A 21,623-nucleotide genomic window follows, 5' to 3' on the forward strand; every position below is an offset into this window, starting at 1 on the left:
CGAAGGCATTGTTCTGAGGCCTGCGCGCTGCGCGGTTCTCTCTGCAGCCCGGTGCCCCGGGCCCGCTGGGCGAGTCCCTGACCGAGGCCGACTGTGCCGAGGACGCGCTGAGCGTGTTCGAGGCCGGACGGCCGCTGCTGGTCGCCTGCGGGGAGTCTCGCCTCAGCCTGCGTACACTGCGCTCCACGGGGCGTAGGCTGGTGGTGCGGTTACGCACCAGGAACTTCGTGCCGGCCAGGGGATTCTTGCTCAAGTACAAGTGTGAGTGTGCACGCTTTCTGCATAAACATACGACATGCCTATAAGAGTTGGTCTTCTCGGCTTTCAGTTTTTGAAAATTCGACTTCCAGTTTTACTCACTTTGGCAGTAAATGTAATTTTCCACACGAATTTTCGGTTTTCTCAGATGAAATAAATAAATTGCTTCACAGGAAACGAAAGGCGCAGTATCTGTCACGTTTGTTCCGTGTACACCTGAACCGCGCCGTCGTAAGAGGAGGCAAGAAGAAGGTGGGAGTGAACGCGGAGATATAGCGGTGCCGCAGTGGAGGGCTGCGGTATAATTTCGACAACCCGGAAATGAAATATATGACGCTAAAATCTATGATGCTTTGCGCACTCAGGAGTGTCGTGGAACTGGGCCTTTTCAAGGCGAAAGCTGTTTGGTCTAATGGAGCGAAAGAAAATCTATGCGCGTGACGTGTGTGTCGCATCAGTGCGTCGCATCAGTTTGCTGACGTGTCATTTGCAAATAGCGGACGAGTGAGGAAGGAGATTAAGAATGAAAACGATTGATGGTGATAGGTAATGAAAAAACTTACAAACAAACATCGATAGAGCTAATGACTAATGTTAATGACTAATAATGATGATGAGTAGTGACTAAGGATAACGTGTAACGACCAATATGTCAAATCACGACTTTTAATAACCGCAACTGATTGAAAATGAGTAAAATTACTAGGCATGACTCATGATGACTGCTCATGACTACGAAACGACCAGTATGTCAAACGCAAACTTGTATGACCGCAACCAACGTTACTAGATTCTAGTATCTAGTAACGTTCACCGCAACTTACTGGAAACGAGTAAAAATGCTTAGCGATGAGAGACAAATGAAAGAGGAAGGGTAGGCTTTCGCTGTTTTGCTTTTAAGAGACATCTAAGTGTCCCTCATGTTTTTTTCAAAAGCTTGCAGATCATCGAGAAGTATTTAGCACTTATATATAGTGGTGCTTTGCCAAGTTAGTGGTTCTCCCTCTAAATTTAGCGGGGATTACATTGTTTAGCTGTTGAAACTGTATTGCGACAAAGCGGGATATTTAGCGCTTTTTAGTCCTTTTGGCGGTTTTATTGGCGATTTTCATGGCACTCCAATCCTGTTTACAATGCGGAAGTATTTTTGCAATTATATTCACTTCTGCAAGAGAAAGTCGCTGTGAGCGCATGATGTTACTGAGATCTCAAGGGGGCGAATTTTTGAACACCCCAACACGCCTTCCGTTGATTTTTGCAGCATTTTTTTATTGCAATCGTCGAATCTGCTGAACTGCGGTCCAACTTACTGGAGGCTATCGAGTATGCGCAGAAGTTTGGGAAAGAGTCGCTCGCAAGTTCAGGCAACTAAACATTATCATTTGTAAACTGGAACCCTAATGTGGACAGATATTACGAATTCGATCTTAATTATTGTGGCCGGACTCCGTATCCAGAGTAAATGCCGCTCAAACTGTGAATGAACTGATCGTAAATATAATTCAAACGATCGACTCGATATGAAGGTGTATGAAGATAGCAGCGCTGTAATCCCGCCCAAAACTGGATATATGAACGGACAATCGCCCACAGAGTGCGCGGCAAACTAAAGTGAATCAGATGACATTTTTCTGCAAGTGATAGTGTCTGCAGACAGCAGCTTGCAGGCAGGAAAGAAAGATGTACGTTTGTTTGCAAGTTTAATGTATACGGAAGTATAGGCAGGATATTCTGAAAATTATTCGCAGTGAGAAGTGTCTAGTCGGAAAAGAAATATGTGCTTTCCAATATGTTTAAACTCCCGGTTTTATCGTTTACGTGTTATATTACAAAGTACGCAAAAATTAGCCTTTTGACGCTAATATTGAGTTTAACAATTTTTAGTCGGATTTGGGGCTCCCTGATGCGGGTTTTCTATTTTGGAAAGGGCAACACGTACTTGGGAACTATCTTAGCAGAAAAAGGTCGTGCAATGTAACAAGTAAAACATAGGAGTTGAGTGATTTAGCCGTGAGAATAAGAACCGCGAGTAGAAGTTTAGTTTAAAGAAAAACATGGTTTGCCATATTTGGCTGTGTTTTGCGCTAAACCAGAAGTCCCCGATATGATGCAGTGATGGAACAGGTGCCTGACCGTCGCGCGAGCCAGAACATGACGCTTTCCTGCCGTTTACGCATGGTCTGTGGTGGAGGGCTTTTTGTTTTCTTTTTCGTTTTGTTAGAATTATCAAAGACGTCGGTGTCCTTGAAAGGACTGGGAGACGAGGCGACGGCCCCAACTTGGTGACAGATTTGATAGCTGGGTGGTGAAGCCTCCCGATCGGCAACGGCTTGCCTTGTGGAACAATGCCTCAGAACACAGAATCACTGCACTATTCCAAGGATATATCTTTGTTTCACCGTGTTGCTGGTTTCCGAATTTTTCTAGTCTTCTGCCGTGACCAGCTGTAAATGGTACTGAATAATCAACTGGTAGACATGGGCGTTGAAGAAATGCTTATCTTTTCCGGTTGTAAAATTCGGTGCATGTTTATCAGTGTATTTCAGTTTGTACTGAAAAGTGCCGCCCCTGTTATGCTGTTAGACGCGGCTTTCGTAGACGGGTCTTCAGTTCTTGCTTGACAAATCAGCACTGCTTCAAGACTGGCTCCATCCAAGGGAGCTCGTTTCTAGTTATTCGAGGGAAGGTGGAAAGTGGAATAAAAGGAGGGAGAGAAAGCAGCTGGCGGCCTCTTTTACACATTGTTTTACACAAAGGGCAGACATTAAAGAGACTATTTTTCCCCATCAATTAACAGCATGCGATGAAACAAGTGATCCCCACGCTTCGCCAGTGTGCTTGACTGTATCTGACGTGAAAAAACCTTGCAGCGAAATTTAGCTCCAGCTCTTCTGTCGTATGTAAAATTGATCGCGAAACCACTACGTTTCAGTCTGCTTTCGACATCAGGGACAAAAGGCTGTTTTTTTTTTTTTTTCCGAACAGTCTCGTTAGGGCCGGTGCGACGGAGACTGGAAGATCAAATAAATGGAAATAATTTCTTTTTGAAAATGTGTTTTAATTACACTTTACAAAAAATAAAAAAATAACGTGTTTAAATGACACATAAATCCAAAAACCAACTAAGCGAGAAATACTAAACAATAAACTTGCGCAGGCCGTAAACAAAACGACCATTCACAAACATAGTACTGCAAGACCAAGATTTCTCAGCTTGACCGGCGACTGTATGTACTCCCACAATTTTAATAATAGCGCGCGCGTGCACAATTCGCCGATTAAATAGGCGACAGCTAACGCGTGAACAGCTAGTACACATCGATCAGAACGTCGTGCGCTTAGGAACCATGCATTCCTTGCATTCTAGCGCGGGTCGGAGACCTCCTCCCTCCGGCACTATAAGTGGTCATAACAGCCACCTTGAGAGACATGTAGTATAGTGAGTGGTCCCATAAGGACTTTTAGCGAGGACCAGGAGATCTGCATGAACAAATGAAATCACGTAGTGCTTCCGCTTACGCCAGAACTCTTCACTCAATAATAGAGCGCGTTAGCATACAATTATTCATAACTGCGACACCTGAGCGCGGGGTTCCGCGGCTAGCGCAATGCCTGCAACAGTGCCTGGTCCCGTTGTCCACGCGAGACGTCGCTAGCTGGCGCTGTGTGAGCTTATCAACTAGAGTTACTATGATTAACCACAATGTCAAGCGTTACCGCTGTAAGTTCTTAACTCTCTACGATGTTTATACAGTATCGCATCTACATACTCGCATATAGAAACTAAATCGGTGGTTGATGTACAGGAGCGGCTATTTTATAATCGGGTGCCTGACGCAGTCATGGGTTGTCCGACACCGGCGGCGCCACGGCTGGGCTACCTGGTACATCGGGCAGAGGACACGGCGCTGTACAAATGTTGCAAAGACCACCTGTTCAACGACACCCTCGCAGACTCCAGGACGCTCGTCTGCCTACGCGGAAACACCTGGAACGACAGCGTCCCTGAAACGTGCACTCGTAAGTCGCTGCGTTCGGGAATAGTCTTCCTGACAACATTGTTCACATTTCAGATTATGTTATTTTCAAAGAAAAAATAAGCAGCATTTTGTTCTAAAGTGTGCTGTTACTGAAGTGTGTTCTATAGTGTGCTTTTCCAATTTTGTTCTCTTTTCTTGTGTTTGTTTGCCACTGTATAATGATAATGTTTTGAAAATAACGATGTTAAAATAACCATCTTCTACTTGCTTCTGTTTCGCACCCCAGTTATATAACCCCCTTCACATAATGCTGCAATCGGAGCCCGTGAGGTATTTGAATAAATAAATAAACCGCGATAGCTTCGTGATTGCGTTCTTTATTTAAGTCGAAATGACCTCGTTTCACTGTTTCACTTACCTGTATTGCCTCAAGTTCTATAGCAGGGTTTGACATGCCGCGGATGCTGCATTTCGATGGAGACGAAATAAAATAATGCCCAGTACGCAGTGAGAAGGCAGTGCGATGTAACTCTTGAATTTCGTCCGCAGCCTTCCGCTACTACGTCACTCGATCATAGCACACGTGTCGCTTGGAGTTGTTAAAACCGACAATTTTATACTCCTTTAATAGAGATATGTTAAATGACAATCGCAAGAGCTTAAGTCTTGAAGGAGTGCCGCAAACCGAAGAGGCTATGTCTGCAGGTAATGAACGTCAAGCTTATCGGGGAGGGGAGGGTATGAATGCGCCTGGCGGTTAATTACAGGGATGGGGTAGAGGCATATGCACTGACGAGGACTTTGTCAGGCTGATGATGATCATGATGATCATGAATGGACGACTCGAAAATAGTATGGCGGGTCTTGCGGGTGCCAGAGGAAGCAGGCTAACCGCGAAAGCGGATAACTTCTTGCTTCCCTGAAACCTAGCATGGAAGTAGTGGTTCGCACTGTCGGTGTCCATGGTACCCCACTGAAAAAATTGTATGAGGCAATAACCTCAATTTTCTCACACAGTCTCACTCAATTCACGTAAGAAATCACAAAAAAATCGCATATAATTGCGTAAGATATCATAGTTTCTTGTACATTAACATAAATTATGAAAGATATTTATGATAACAATGTGCATCGTATGAGAGTCTATGTGATTTGATGATATTGTGTGAGGTTATTTCCCGGTAGAACGTTATGCATGGTAGAGGGTGCTTGCTGCTCTCGTTTTTCGAGCTCTGTGCTAAGGTGTCTTGAAGGAAAATGCGGTCGGCTCCCTGGTCCGTTTGATTTTTCAACCGGTATAGTTAAGTTCGTTTAATTTAGGACTGCACAAAGAGAGAGGGCCATAACGATATGATAAGATAAAAAGAAAGTCGTGCGGTGCATTTATATGAAATGCTAGGCAATGTGAGTTAAAAACAAAACTCCAGTTATGGCTGCTGTTCACCCTGCGTCTTGATTTGTTGGCTGGGTCGGCCGGCATTTGCAGCACTTCGCGCTTTTCTTCTGCTGTAGTGCAATAGCAAAGTTTCCAGAGACTTTCTTCACAGCTGTAAAACATGCCTCTAAGAGCGCCTGTACGTGCGGCGGGACATGAACAGTGCTGGGCCTGATAAACATTTTTTACACCTTTTTGGGTGTAAAAAGCCGCTCAGGTGTTTCCGGTCTAAAATCCTACGGGAAAAACGGTGAGGCAGTGGTAAGGCATGGTGGTTAACAATCAGGGGTTTCCAATTGGCCACCCTGCGTTGTGTAAAAAGGAAGAGGGGCATATAATGAAAAGCAAAAAAAAAAAAAAAGAAATGTGGCCTGAAAGCCAAAAACCGCTGCAACAGTGTCCTGAGCACTGTAAGGGCTGCAGTGCGCTGCAGCCTCAACAGAATACGGCAACCGATTTTCGATGTCAAAAAAATGACATTTGCACAACGAAGGATGTTCCACTGTGCAGCAGTGCTGCTCTACTCATTCGGTGTTTGCCCTGGGACAACGCTACACCTTTAAGGGTGTAAAACGTTTTAGAGTGATATGCATGTCTTATAGGGGGGAACTGAGCGTGGTCGTAGCAGGGTCTTCTGCTTTAAACAAATTACTGTTCACGTTTAGGTAACTCATCAGTATACCGTTGTCCATTTCTGCCCTGTGGCGTCGTCCTAGGTGACGCTACAGCCCCGGTAAAAGTGCACCGTCTTTCCCTCTCCGCAGCTCGCCTTTCCCTGGCGTCCAACGACAGCATCGTGTACGATGACGAGGAACCACTGCTGCAGGGCAGCAGAAAGCTCAACGAAGGCGACGACGATAATGGTGGCAGCTCCGCACAATTTCTTGCTGGTAAGTCATGCGCGTCATATCTTTAACGCGACCGCGTTAAGGTTGGCGGAGAACTCGACACTGTTGGCATGACCAGAAAGTCTGCATTTGTCGAAAAAGCTTTACGTCACGCGTGGAGCTGCGCAATTGAAATGTAACTGAATTGCACTGAAAAAGAAGTTTACGGAGGGCGGGGAGTCGTAGCCAAGAATATTTGATCCCAGGTCGGACACGCTACGTCGAGGTCATTCAGGCACTTCCGTATGCTTTGGTTAAAGCAGATCTTTATATCTGTGTCGTGTGGCTGCTCACATGGTGCGGTAGCTTATAACTACATGCTAAAGATTATGCGTGAGATCAGAGATGCAGTAATTAGAGATCGTATAGTATGCGCCACCGGAGAGCCATGTGCGAAATCATCAAATTACCCGCGATATAAAAATAATAATAATAATTGGTTCACAGGAAAGGAAAGGCACAGTATCTGTCACACACGCTCTGTGGACACCTGAACCGCGCCGTAAGGGACGGGAGGAAGGTGGGAGTGAAAGTGGAAAGAGAGAAACGGGAGCCGTAGTGGAGGACTACGGAGTAATTTCGACCACCTGGGGATCTTTGATTGATTGAATGTCCTTTATTGAATGGGAAGGCTTATGGCCGTGGATGGGGATAAAGGGGAGTAGACAGAATCTTCATTGTTTAGGTCGTCACTCAAATCATATTGCTCTAACCAGGCCACTAAGCGAGCCTTACTTGGCAAATATCATCTGTGTGTTAGCATAAGGAACTGTAGTTCAGGCGGTAGGGTTTGATCTCGGAGCGTCCAGTAAAAAAAAAGCAGGACAATCTGTAACAAGATAAATTTTCACCGATGTGCTATAAAGAGGCTTTTCTCAATATTGCAGCAATATCATGTGCAATATTAAATGGCGGGAGATTTAAAGCAACAGTCTAAATTATCCCTCGCATGCTTGCAAGCGCAGCGCGAGAGCATACCGGGAATCGCTGAGCTTACCGAGGGAGCTAGCATACGCAAGTGGAGCCGCAGACCGGAGCCCTGTAACGCTATCGCGTCATGTCCCCCAAAAGACGGAGCTTAATTATTTTCCCAATTCTTTTTTCAGTCAGACTCAATTCTCCAAAAGTGCATCGGCGGGAATAGGTGGCTAACTTCAACAGTTGCTGAGCCGGCCATGTCATGCTGATGGTGGCTTTAGCGTCTCTCGTTAGATGGAACGGACAAGGGCTTTTACAGAGGCCAGCTAGACACCCCGTGTGCTATGAAAATGCACCTAATGGTCACTGAAAGCAAACATTCTTACGCGCCATGTGCGCCCGCTATAAGTTTCGCTATCCAAGGTGTTACGCTGTTCTTGGTTTCGCCAGTAGTTATACGTGAAGATAGGAACGTAGTGGTCATAGGCTGCAGTACGATGGAACTTCGTTTCATTTTAACACATGAACATATGATCACTGTATGCCTTAAAATTTTAAGCGTTGGACAAGGACCAAGAATGATTTCAGATAAATGGAGTTATAATAGAGATATTTCGTATAGTGTGATCTGAGATCCGTCAGCGTGACCTTTTATATACCGCACGCGGCCGGTGCGCACGCGCTGATCGGCAGGTCTATGTGCACGAACGCTACAGACTTCAAGCATCTGGCGCCATCTATCTGCGTCAAGAGGATCTGGGCATGCGCAGTGGAACGCGTGGTGGCGGATCACGGTAACGGATCGCGGTGCAGTAAACCTTTCTAATGAGCAGAGAAGAGCTGTGGTCCATATAGCGCGCGCTTCCTCACATCGTACAGCTGAGCGTGGCAAAGGCAAGCGGCACCGAAGACTGCGGCAGCGAGTGTCATCTCCACTTCCAACCACTTTTCCCATAGATCACATCTGCATCTCCTGATTGAATATGAAGCTGCCTCTGTGCTATCAGTTCAGTCAGTTCAGTCGTTCAGTCGTGTCCGACTCTTCGTGATCCTATGGACCATGTCACGCCACGCTTTCCGGTCTCTCACTATCTTCCTAACATCACATAACTTCATCTGCAGTGCCTCGAGGATGCCATCTTACCATCGCGTTCGCTGCCTACCCCTTCTCCGGCGACCCTCAACCTTTCCCAACATCAAATCTTTCTCCAGCGACTCCTCTCTTCTCATCACCTCTGTGCTATACCTTTAGTAATTTAGTAAAATCTCCCATAAACAAGCTACTCCTTCAGTGTATTCGTATGGTTACTCCTGTGAACAGTCATTTAATTAGCACTACCGAAGACGTGAACTAAACCGCTGTTCTTTGACAGGGATTACCATCTGCGTTGAACATATAAAAACAGGCGTAATTAATTGTCATAATATGCAAGCATTCTCTCTACATGGAAAGAAGGAATGCATTTCGAAATGCACAAAAATTGCTTGAAAATCGCGCGAGGGCTAGCTGCAAAAGGGTTTGAAGGAAGAGATTTAAACGCGGCAGCACGGAACAGACAGAGCGCTCATACACCTCTTCAAGTGGAGCATCAGGTGTTTTCAGATACGACCGAATCAGACGAGAGCGTTTTCTTGACAACTGTTGATATTTCGCGCATGGATTCTGCAGTGACGGCCGCAGTGATCGTTGCTGTAGCGGTCATCACCTCGCCGCCGAGCTGCAGTTCATTCGTTTTTCACCGCTGCAGCCAGGGCATCCAAACCCGCCACGGTAGCTTAGTGAGGAGGACAATTGACTGGTGGGCCCAAGGACGGGGAGCAGGATCAGACCACGGCGGTGGCCACTTTCCGACGGAGGCAGAACCACACGCTCGTACTGTGTGCGATGTCAGTGCAGGTGGACACACCGACTGGTTGGCATTAACGCGGAGCCATGGTGCACCCCTTACAATAACTATTTCGCTCTTCCTTCTTTCAATTCATCCATCATCGTTTCCTCACGTTGCTTTCTAATTGACATCTGTTGAGACGTACGCCGACAATGAGGTAGTTACCGCGTCTACAAGTCACTACGAACACTTAGGTTTGATCCCACCTGGCACAATAAAATTGGCTGACGCAGGCTTCAAAACATGGCGATATTTATAGACGTTTCGACTTGGGACCACTCTTCATGAGTATGTAACAAGACTTTTTTTTCATGCACGTTTTTATCAGAATTACGAAAGCATGATCGAGTGACTATTTAGTTGGCGAGCACACACACGCATAAAAAAAGCTTGCCAACTAAACCTGACTAATCCCTTTCATACCACTACAAATGCGTGCTTGAAAAATCTTGTGACCTTCTAAAGAGGACTTGTTTTTAGTCGAAACGTCAGTAAACCTCGTTATTTTTTGAAGCGGACGTCAGACTGCTTTACGAGCATCTCTTCTGAATTATAGTGCTCTCATAGTTTCAGCTATACATATATAGCCATAGAGTATTGGGACGGCGGCACTGGGACCGACCCATCGATGCGCACACAGCTCCAGTCTTGCTTATCAGAGTTAACTCTAATACGCTCGAGCAATGCAGCCAATGAGAATTATATGGTCATAACCAACAGGGCAAGTCGGTTAAATTTACAAGCTAACCTGTGCGTGCGGGGAATGGTCGGTTATTGAGAAGATGGTAAGAATGATCGATAAAAATTCGAGCTATGCTCGCAGCCTTGAACGAATTCGATAGGTAACGCCATGCAGATTGTGCTTCTTATTTTTTTTTTGTGTGTGTGTGTGTGTGTGTGTGTGTGATATTTATTACCTTGGGGCATAAAATGATATGGTATGTTAGATGCAGGGTATGGTCAAATACATGAAAAAGGTTAGCTGATGTAATGGAATGAGGATGCCTTGGTTGGTACAGCAGAGGTAGCATATCCATATGTGATAGGGATACGCAAAGCCAAGCTGATCAAAAGAAGAAGCTACAATAAAGGGGGCGCGTGTGGTTTAACAAGCAGCCCAACTACCTCTTGACTAGTGTTACACCACCCTGACAAATCGAGAGGCGTCTGGGGAGGAGAACTGGGAGCACAAATTGCAGGTGTACCTTGCTGGAGGCTGGAAACAACGCACCAGCTGTCAGTAGAATAGATATGAGCAAACCCCTAGACAGGCTAGGAAGTAATTATGCTTCTGTAATCAGGAGGTCCATGCTTTGAGTTTGCCGTCGCGAAGACAGACGTTCTGTTAAAAAAAGCTTGGTAACAAGGTATACGCAATGCGGTATTGCAAATGCGATACTGTAAGACCGTCCACAATAAAGGTAGTAACCTGCTTCATGAGCGCTAACATTTTGGAACGGGCTAAAGAGGTTGCGATAGTAAACGGACTAAGACATCATACAGACGCTTGGTCAAGACTAAATTATATTGTAAGTTCGGATAGTGGTATCATGCATGGGTATGTGTAAGAAACTTCTGCGCCTTAATTGATGTATAAGGGGCGGCCAATATATTTCAGTCGTCTCCCCACGCAACATTTCATACATGATCAGGCTCGAGTGAGAAGGACGACGTCATCGCCGCTATCACCCCATCTCCGCCGATCTGCCTTTTATTTAGCACCGCTTCAGCCGGTGATGCCTTTTAGCATGAGCGCTAGAAAAAAATAGGCCTGATGGCATCAGAAGTCAGGACTAGCAAGCAATGATAATATTAATTGGTTCAAGAAAAAAAAAAGGTGCAGTATATGCCACACTTGTTCTATTGACACCTGAACCACGCCATATGGGAAGGGAATAAAGCGGAAGTGAAAGTGAAAAGACAGAAAGAGGAGTCATATAGTGGATGGCTATGAAGTAATTACAACCACCTGTAGATCATTAAGTGCACTGACACAGCAACCAGTCCTGGTGGGAATTTTCCGCCCTCCTTGATGTTGGCATAAAGTTGGCATACTTTCAAATCTGTCTGCCTAGTTTGTGTTCGCACGAAGCATAGCAACCAGTCCTGATGGGAATTTGATGCTTCGTGCGAACTGCAATTGGGCAGAGAGTAACTTGGAAAGTATGTCGACTTCATTTCAACATCAAGGAGCAATACACACATTGGATGCAGCCAGTCTAATGATAAGCGTAACGGATATCAACGCTGGGTGACTGGCTCAAATGCAAGATTTATGCCAGAACAGAGAGGGGGGAATAGTTATTTAGAAAATAGAGACTGCGGCCACCAAAAGCTGAAGGCACGCTGTAGTGGGCAAGTACTCTCACATTCACTCTAAGGTTTAGCGTAAAACAAAACATGTCAATATGAAGAGAATACAAACGCAGGCTGCACATTGTCCATGCTTGCCGGACCTGAAGAACACTTCAATTGCATATAATCAGACCAATAAGAATTTCAGTAAAAATCATGGAGGCTAGCTGCATTACCAAGACCCGCGGCACGTGTGGTAAATCCGTCGGTTGGCTCACAGTCAAGTGAGATTAAGCTCCTGGATAAGTTCTGTACCGTCACCATGTAATATTTGATGGTGCTCTAGACATACATTTTTTGCTAGTTAGTTTTCCCACGCTTTACCCTTACATATTCTCTTGCTTTTTCCAATAAACAAAAGTCGTTCGTAAGCGTTCGTGACGTCTTTCTCTTCGCATATCCTGTTTTGAGCTAAACCTATGAACGAACCAGAAAGCGTTGGTGACAGCAGCGAATCCCATACGTCCCAGTGCAACGAACCTGTATTGTCTCCCTTCTCCTGTCTCTCCGGAAGGCGCTATCGGTTTACACTGCCGCATGCGACGAGGCGAGCACCCGTCTCATCGATGTCGCTTCCCACGGCTGTCGCGTCGCCTGACGCGGACTGTTGTCTCTGCTCTGGCATCTGAAACGGCGAGCTCAGCGGTGTCGATGAATCACTCGTCGTGGCCTGCCGCCGAGCCGCCAGCAGCCAGCAGAGCGTACAATGGCATACGTTGATGTGCTGGTAGTTAATAGAGAGATTTAGCACACCGTGATCCGCGATCCGCTACCGTGATCCTGAACGCGCGTTCCACTGCGCATGCCCAGATCACTTTGACGCCAATAGATGGCGCCACATACTCGATCTCGGCACATAGACCTGCCGCATCGGAACCAATCAGCTTGTGCGCCCCGCCCACGAGCGGTAGAGAGTCACGGTGGCGGATCGCGGATCACGGTATGCTAAATCTCTCTAATGCTCAATTTTTCCAGCGCGCCCATTGCACTCGTGTTGAATCCCTTTAAAGTGCAGCTTTTCGCTTTCGCTGTGGTTGTTCTGTCTACTTTCTACCTATATACTTCACTTAGACGACACACTATACCATCACGCCCTCAAGTCAACACAGGAAGACTTGTAAGCAATGGTTGCATACGATTTTTACAAAAGCGATTTTAGATGAACTGTTGTCTACAGTGAAGCTGAACAAAGACATGTACAAATGTATTAATGTGTTTCAGCAAGTATAATCGATTAATCGAGGATTAAAATGTCCCAGCTTGACCTCGAACCTTGCTAGTTCGGACAAGAAGTGCGACAGTCTGAAACCTTGAGCCAGTATATATAAGGTGGTCTCTTTGTACAAATTTCAGACTCGATGTCAATTATTTTCATCAATATAGCGCTTCAAACCATTTACTGCGCGTCCTCGGGTGGGCGAATCACGGCGAAAAGCTATCAGTGTTAAACGATGTAAGAGCTACTTCTTACACCATGAATGGTTATCGGAAAAGCTCCTTTGGCTCGATCAGTTTGGCATACCTCATGTCGTATGTCGCAGCATAAGCTGCGTCACTGAAAACAATGACCCACTATCGGCGTTTATGTAAACGACTCGCTTGCGCTGACCTTTGATACTTGAAAGTTGTCACGATTGTACAAGAGGGCAGATGTTTCGTCAGAAATTATGAATTTTTTGTAAACAGCATACTGATAGCAGCAAGCCAATCAGCATATGACCTTTAAAGTTGATTCCTCGGCTATATACATTTATGATCCCTGGCAAAATCGGAGGAGCCACGTGATTGAGTATAATCAAGCAAGTACGCGTGTAATAAACAAACATGTTTGTTCTTTTAGGTAAAACATTGACTTTTGCCATAGAGCAGCACCAGTGTTGGCGCAAATCAGAAATGAGATGAAGCACCCTATTGCACAACTATTAGCTAAATCTTAATAGCTATGTTTAATTACAGATGCGCGTATGGTTGCAATCCGAGATTTGTGGCTGGTCGTTCGTATTTAACCGCGATCTTAGTTTGTAGAATTAGACCAACTCTGTCCATTTCTCGTGCAGTGCGAAGTTGTAGCGTTCGGCGATGCCCGTCAAAACATGACCCGCTATAGTGTCGTACTGGGTCGTTCACACTTGAATACGCGAGCGCGTGGCCACTCTGTTCAGAGCGCTAGTACGCTGACCCAACTGCGCATCGGAGCAAACTGACAGCTCATGTTAAGCACCCTCTCCAGGTCCTTCTGTACATGTGCCAGGTTGCTTCGATATTGGGACTTCTCAGACTGTACGGCGCTTCCAAGACAGTGACCACACCCTTGCGTGTTAACATTAAATTTCATAAATTAATTTAATTAATTTAAATTAAACTAATTAACATGTGTCAGGTTGCTTCGATATTGGGACTTCTCAGACGCAACGGCGCTTGCAAGACAGCGACCACACTCTTGCGTGTTCACCTTAAATTTAATCAAATGTTGGTGAAATTATTCTGCTTATTAATGATGCGTAAGACATTCCTGTAATGCATCACTACCTTGTTTTCGCCTACGACCACTAAATAATTGACTGAATTTTAATTTCTTCTCAGTGTCAGTTCCATCGGCCGAGAGATGGTTGTGACGTCACTACAAAGTCTAGGTCGCGCGCGGCATGAAAAAACAAAACAAAAACAAAACAGCCATATAATCGTTCACTCTTCCCTTGTTTTGATTCCTGTCCTCAAGGCAGGCTGGTTTTAGCGTTGTAGTGAATTCAGACGACACAGGAACAATGATATCGCTTTTTTTTTTTCATCCCTCACGTGACCTAGACTTGACTTTGACGTCACAGCCATCGCTCAGCTATTGAAGCCGAAACAGGTATGAAAAGAAATTCGATTATAAATTATGCAACGGCCGTAGGCGGATATCACGTGGTGATTCCTGTAATGTCTTACGTATCATTACAAAAGACAAAACACGAAATTGGCCTCGGCGGCCGCTTTTTGGTGGAGGCGAAAAGCAGGGCGTCCGTGTGCTGTGCGTTGTCAGTGCACGTTAAAGAACCCGAGGTGGTCGAAATTTCCGGAGTCCTCCACTACGGCGTCTCTCATAGCCTGAGTCGCTTTGGAACGTTAACCCCCCACCCCCCAAACCAAACCAAACCAAAAATTTGGTGTCTATACCTTTTTAAGAGCGGACGGTCTTTTACGTTAGGTTCCGTGTCAGTCCTGCGCTGTAGCGACGAGCTGCCGTGAGCGCCGCATCGCGGGCTGGGGACAGAGTGTCACGCAGAATGTTCGCATGGTGCGACGCCTTTTGATACACGTCTCTCAGCCCGTTCCGCAGGCTCTCGAATTTAAATAGAACCAGGAATGATCGAAATCGGTTGGGTCATAGCGTGAAGGGTAATTGTGTAAATCTACAAACTGCCATGACTAATTAATAATGACTAACTACAAATACCATGTTTCAACTAGGCGCGTATCTGTGGTAGTTAGAACTATTGGAGTTCATATAACCTAGGTAAATACGCCACACACATGCACATACACCGTCTCGCTAAAGGCAGGGACCGCAGCCATGCCAGACAGGTTTGCTGAAATAATTTTGTTAGCGGTGAAAACACACGGGCACAAAAAAACGCGATGGGACACTCGCTAGATTATTGTGTTCTTTGTGTCCACGTGTTTTTACCGCTAATGATACCAGCAAGATAGTACCAGCTAGCCCAACTTGTAGTTTTAATCATACAGGCTGCAGATACCATCAAAGAACGAGAACATCGGACCCGTTGCCAAGAAGCTTACCAAGCGCTGAAGCGAGCCAAGGTAGATAGCGGCAGCAGCGAATGCGTCTGCGGCCGGTGGATAACGCTCGTGAAACTTGGTTCAAGGATAGTCATTTTAAGTTGTCTCACCCCAAAGGGACGTTAGAGCTTGCTTCCAGCGGCCTCGTTGTGTGACATGACACGGAATTTAGTTTCCAATTGTAACTTTCTTTTTGTTTAAGGGAAGGGAGGGGGTGGTTTTTCTGCGAAAATCACTGGGTTCGAACCCGACCGCCGGCAGCTGCATTTCGATGGACGCGAAACGGAGAGCCGTCCGAGTACTGTGCGATGTCGGTGCACGGTAAAGGTCATGGCCGAAATTACTCCGTAGCCCTCCACTACAGCTCCTGTTCGTATCTTTCCACATTCACTCCGACCTTCATCTCTCCTCTTACAGCGCGGTTTCGGTGTCCATTGTAAGTTTGACAGAAACTTTGCCGTTCCCTTCCTCTGAACCAATTATTATTAATATTATTATTAACTTCATAATAATGTCTTCGTAAGCGCGATGCGGGTGGTGACAAGGAGCACTGCTGTAACATATTCCTTTTTACGAGCTGGTGCTTTACTGTTCTGAATTATCGAACAATATTTTTCCGCTCTGCGCAGATGTCCTGGTGCCGTGCCTGGCCATGGCGTTTCTCTTGCTCGGGAACGCCCTCGTCGTCGTGGTCATCTTCAAGCTCAAAACGTAAGCCTCGTCGTTTTCATTTCTGGAGCTGAAATGTTAAAGCAGGGTAGCTTTCCAAGCTACCTGTACGCAAGGCTTTCAGACCAGACAGTGCACGGCGCAGCATGGGCCATCAAAGCCGCGAAGTGTACAGAGAGCGCACGCGCACTACGATGGTTGACAAATAGCCGGGCGTTCATGATGCTTCCCATGGGGGGTAGGGCTCGTAAACTGTACTGCAGGCTACAGTGTCTGTCATGGCTGGTAGAATTTAGGAGACGTGCGTTAAATGACATAAACGACTCGCCATGAGTATTCCGTCCCTGGGATTTTTGAAATTTCGCTTACAGGTCTGGGTATTGTTGCGACGGTAACCTTTTGTCTATGCAGGCCTGGTTTAACTTTATTACCTCTCCGCCTATATTTCACGGTACCAGATTGCCGGAGTACCCGGGTTCGATCCCGGCCTCGGCGGCTGCGTTTCGATGGAGGCGAAACGGAGCGGCGTCCGTGTGCTGTACGATGTCAGTGCACGTTAAAGAACCCCAGGTGGTCGAAATTTCCGGAGTCCTCCACTACGGCGTCTCTCATAGCCTTAGTCGCTTTGGGACGTAAAACCCCACAAACCAAACCAAACCTAAGTTGACCAATTTTGGCTGTTTGCTATCGCTTCTTTACATTGCGAACAAAAACGCCGATAGAAAGGGGAGGTGGTGAAGGGTGGCTAATCCTTGCCCTGATGGGGGTGGGACAGGTAGGTCACCGCCGCTTGCGGCGGGGGCTAGGCTGCCACTGAATTTTTATCTGTTGTAGGCCGCCACTGCACCCACCACCGCTTCGGTGGTGGTGGATGACGGCTGTTGTTGCGGCGCGCGTCTTTCTCTCCACCTTCCTTTTCTTTCTTCTCTATTTTCTCTTCTGTCCGCACAAGGCAGCGGAGGTGGCCCCGCCGGGGTGGTGCAGTGGTAAGACGCCCGACTACTGTGCCGGAGTACCCGGGTTCGAACCCGACTTCGGCGGCTGCGTTTCGATGGAGGCGAAACGAAGAGGCGTCCGTGTGCAGTGCGATATCAGCGCACGTTGAAGATCCCCAGGTGGTCGAAATTACTCCGTAGCCCTCCACTACGGCTCCTCTTTCTCTCTTTCCACTTTCACTCCCACCTTCCTCCCTTCCCTTACGGCGCGGTTGCGGTGTCCACAGAAATCAAGTGAGACAGTTACCGCGCCTTTCCCTTCCTATAAATAAATAAATCAGGCAGCGGAGGTGGCTCAGCTAGAGAGCCAGTAGCAGGCCCGTGCATTTTCTTTTCTTTCTTCCTACAGCCACAACAACAACAACAGCAAAACGCCGATAGACCGCTCCATTGGCTAAGCTTCGTTTAAAAGCCCGGTAATGCAAATAAATTGGCGCCATGATGCTCGAGCATACCCCCAGTAGTGTTTGTTCCATTGTCCAAAATGTATGCGATCGAATCAGCTCCCATACCGAAACATGCAGTATTAGCGAGAGCGCGTGTTATGAAGCTGGGTGAAGAAATTCCACTTATGAAACTGTACATGCTTTTGCGCCGGCGATTTAAAGCTCAAGACTGAAAGCTCTTCTCCGGTAGAGACGCCCGTGATTGTTGGCTGCACGCTGGACACCAAAGTGTCCATTCCGCAGCTGAGGTGTCCCATCACTCGTGAGCTGTCCTTACGCACTCAGACCTGGCCACTTTGTGAACTGGGCATCTCGTCAGACCAGATCACACTACAGCAGCAACGTTGATGACATCCATTTCCAAAAGCTCTGGTACAGTCGGGGCCGAAAGTTTCTAGGCCATGCGAGTAGCAGTTTCCAGGCGCACAGCTAGCTGTCATTTTGTTGAGCGATATGAGATCATTCATTGCTCCATGTTAGGCACATGAGGCCGACTTTCACACTCATAACTTCGGTCTTAACCAAAGCCGCTCACGCCTTCTGGTGGCGTTTGTCCACTCTTGTACAGCCGCCCAAATCTTTCTGCATGGCGTGTGCTATGGCTGCTTTTTCTGTGATTCTGCGCCTTATGGCGGATAAAGCTTGCGGAAGGCCAAGATTAAAAGGGCTTGCTGAGCGTTTGCTTACACTTGTACTTTCAGCAGGTTAGTGCATAGAATCATAGAAAATGCGGCCTTCACGCACGTCAGTTAAAGATTTGGGCGGCTGTATATTCCCTAGAGCTCGTGGAAATGTGGTCCAGAATAAGTACTTCGGTGGTAATGGAAGAGAGATACGCTAGCCATACAGTCAGATTCTTCCATTTTCCTTTCCCTGTTTTGAGCACATTCTCTCACGGCAGCATTTCTAAAAGCGCTGCTAACGACGCACTAAGCCGCAAATTGCTGCACTGTATGAAAGAGCGCTGAACAAGGGTTGTCGAAACGTTGGCACGACTTGCGAACTGAGGTTCCTCCCCTTTACCCTTGTTCAGTGATCTTCCATATCGTGTAGCCATCTTCTTTCTCTTGTTCTACCCACAATGCTGCACTGTTACTCCAAAAACGGCTGTCCAGCTTTGTTGAAAAGAAAAATAAATGTTTACGTTTTCGCGTAGTGCCGAGAATACGTTTCCGCACCTGCACTTTAAGCTAACAGTCGCACTCGGGAAAACGCAGGAAGCGGCGGCGGCGTCTGGCCAGTGTGGTCCATCAGCCGGACATTGCCCTGCTCGTGCCCCCGCAGCCGAGCGGCGAGCCGCCGCCTTGGAAACACGGCTGATCCGTGGCCAGGATGCCGCGGCTCGACATCTCTGCGGAGTCTGGCCCACACGCAGAAGCATCATGAACACGCGGGATCTGTTTCGCGAGTGTGAATGTTGCTTTACCTAAACGCGACTCGGAACGAACGTGTGCACGGTATTTCCAGTGGCGATTGCTGGTTTCACGGATGGTGGTCTCGAGGAAGCCGGGATGCTCTTCGAGACACTGTCTTGGAAGACGTTCATTCAAGAGGCAAGATTATAGAAACGCCCCCTTTGGCCTCGTTCCCGACAGCAAAGCCTTGACAGTCAAGTCGTTCACAGTTCGTCAGGGTTTTGTCAATGATATCAAAACTTTCGAGAACCACGCATTTTATGGCTAGGTCCTTAAAAAGCGGGCACTTCACCGACGAACCATAGACTTCTTAGAGTCTTTAGGAGAGAGCTCTTTTCGGTGCACCTATGAGATCGATGGTTTGCGACGATATCTAAGAGTGGAAAATTCCCCAATTCTTTAGCAAGCCTTTATAGAAATTCCCAGTCGGAAAAAACTACAGAAAATTTTCTGATGTTACGACAGAATTTCTGTGCGGTTTTTGACGGGAAACCTGTTGTGACAACAGAACAGAGTAACATCAGAAATTTCTGTAGTTACAACAGAAAAGTACTACAGAACTACAGACAACAGAAATATACTACAGAAAAACTACAGAACTGCAGAAAAGTACTACAGAACTACAGAAAATTCTGATGGTTACGACAGAACTACAGGATATTTTGTCGTACTTTTGACACAGTTCTGTTGTTTTTTTTCGACTGGGGGAGACTTGGAAATGGTAAGCAAGCATGTACGATGGTCCGGTAAAGGAAAGCGATGGTATACCATGGACCTGGCTACTTTTAATGTGGGCCTAGCTATGACTTATGACAAGTCATGATTGATGGGCGCTCGTCATCCGCCTCACACTGCCATTCGCTTGCATTCATCCAAGCGACTAGCACCGCTAGTGGATCAGAAATGTAAGCCAAAATATGGAATGAGCAAACTCTGACAATGGAAGTAGGAACCAAGAAAATCAATGCAGAAAAAAACCTTATCTGATGACAGAAGATAGGTGTGCTATGTATTTATTGTCAGGCACGGTTTCAGTATAGTCTACGCGCGTCGTAACGCTATAATTTTTCAATTTACAGAACCTTTGTTGTCAGAAGCAATGGTGATCAGTGCTTTACATTTATGAAGACGATGTTTTTCAAAGCTCAAAGTGACAATCCGCTGTTACGATGTCCGTATACATATGGACAGCGATAACTCATACCCGTTCCTGTAGGACGTGCTGCCTGATTTTGTAAGCCAGCCTTGGAGGGCAGTTTCCCTCGTTATAGCGGCACCAGGTCACCAAGTGACTGTATGCATATATGCATTAATTATGTTTCAAGGTCAAATAGCTAAATATCCAAAATTGATTTTCAAGTACATGTAGCAGTGAGAATACACATAGTTGCAATGCTTTTCTACCCAACGTAGAACAACTCACCGGTACTTTATGTAACTTCTAGTCGATACCAGATTATATGCATCGTTTCGTGCACATGCCCAGATACATTTATTTTATTGCAAAAAAATGGCTGCTAATAAATAAAGCAAACAAAATGAAGCATGTAATATATAAGTACACAAAGTATTATGCCACTAGATATGTTGTCATCGAAAGGAGAGGCTGATAGAAGCTATGAAAGATTAAATAAATATATTCTACCGCTCAGTTCCTCGTCATTTTGTCTTGTGGAAGTCAAGGTGGGTTCCCTATAATGTCAGTTTACTTTTGGTAAATGCTTTCAGGTTGCTGTGACAGAAACTAACCGGATCTCATATAAATGTGAAAAAAAAAAAAAGAACGGTGCTAGACTAAACAAAGGTAAGTTCCACCTTGTGCCTTGTTAAAAATAGTATAGCCAATTTTATGGTCAACGCACTCTCAGCTGTGCTGTGGGTTGCGCCTGCATGTATGCGAGGTGTTTACATATTGATTAGGTGAGTGTGATGCATCTAAAACTATTACGGAAGATGATGTTGATTTATAGTCACACTGCAAAGGTTTGAAACGTAACTATGTACTTATTGCGTTATATAATGTTCTCGACGCTGACGCCGTAGGAGGCTCACCAATGTTTCATTAAAGAACTTAGATATGTATATACAAAACATATGACCTTCAAGTTGGGAGCCTGGCTAGCAAATAGTCTTAAAATGTGGGTTTTATAAGTTCACCAGGACGCTAGGAGTTACTAACGCCCAGATATATGCCATTCTGAAAGTTACATGCTTGCATTGTACACGCACGATATTGTCCTTAAATCTGCGAACAAAATATGCCTTAAACATCGGCTTTCAATTCTTAGCCGTGTAGACGACCACACAATATGACAAAACGAATGAATTATACTTGCGGAGCTGGGTGATTATGCAGCTATTAAGCATACACGTAACAGCAGGCAAAATGCGAATATTATTGGCGGAGTAACACACCAGTTAATCTCGTTTGCTGGTGTCACCTCAGCTAGGTTCGCTCCTTCTAGCTGACGACACTGGTAGGGCGGTAGTTAGCGGCTAATAATGCAATACGTTTTACATTTCTATTGTAACTCAGGTTAATTCTTGCGTGACGAAGAGTAACGACCCTTAAAGAGAAAAGTTCGTGGATAGT

The 21,623-nt window shown here is 46.0% G+C and overlaps 1 protein-coding gene across 1 annotated transcript in view; it reads left to right on the forward strand.

The window, feature by feature from the left end:
• Positions 1–20,701, forward strand: part of LOC146178763 (uncharacterized) — a 95,332-nt gene extending 74,631 nt beyond the window's left edge. The window contains exons 5-9 of the mRNA XM_084578543.1: positions 48–261; positions 4,099–4,278; positions 6,438–6,563; positions 16,135–16,216; positions 18,833–20,701. Of these exons, the coding sequence (XP_084434669.1) occupies positions 48–261; positions 4,099–4,278; positions 6,438–6,563; positions 16,135–16,216; positions 18,833–18,935 (705 nt within the window). The 3' untranslated portion in view covers positions 18,936–20,701. The remainder of the gene's footprint in view (positions 1–47; positions 262–4,098; positions 4,279–6,437; positions 6,564–16,134; positions 16,217–18,832) is intronic.
• The last annotated feature ends 922 nt before the right edge of the window (positions 20,702–21,623 follow it).

This window comes from Amblyomma maculatum, chromosome 9 (genome assembly GCF_055883805.1).
Source record: "Amblyomma maculatum isolate TAMU_Amacu chromosome 9, ASM5588380v1, whole genome shotgun sequence".
NCBI classification, from domain to species: domain Eukaryota; kingdom Metazoa; phylum Arthropoda; class Arachnida; order Ixodida; family Ixodidae; genus Amblyomma; species Amblyomma maculatum.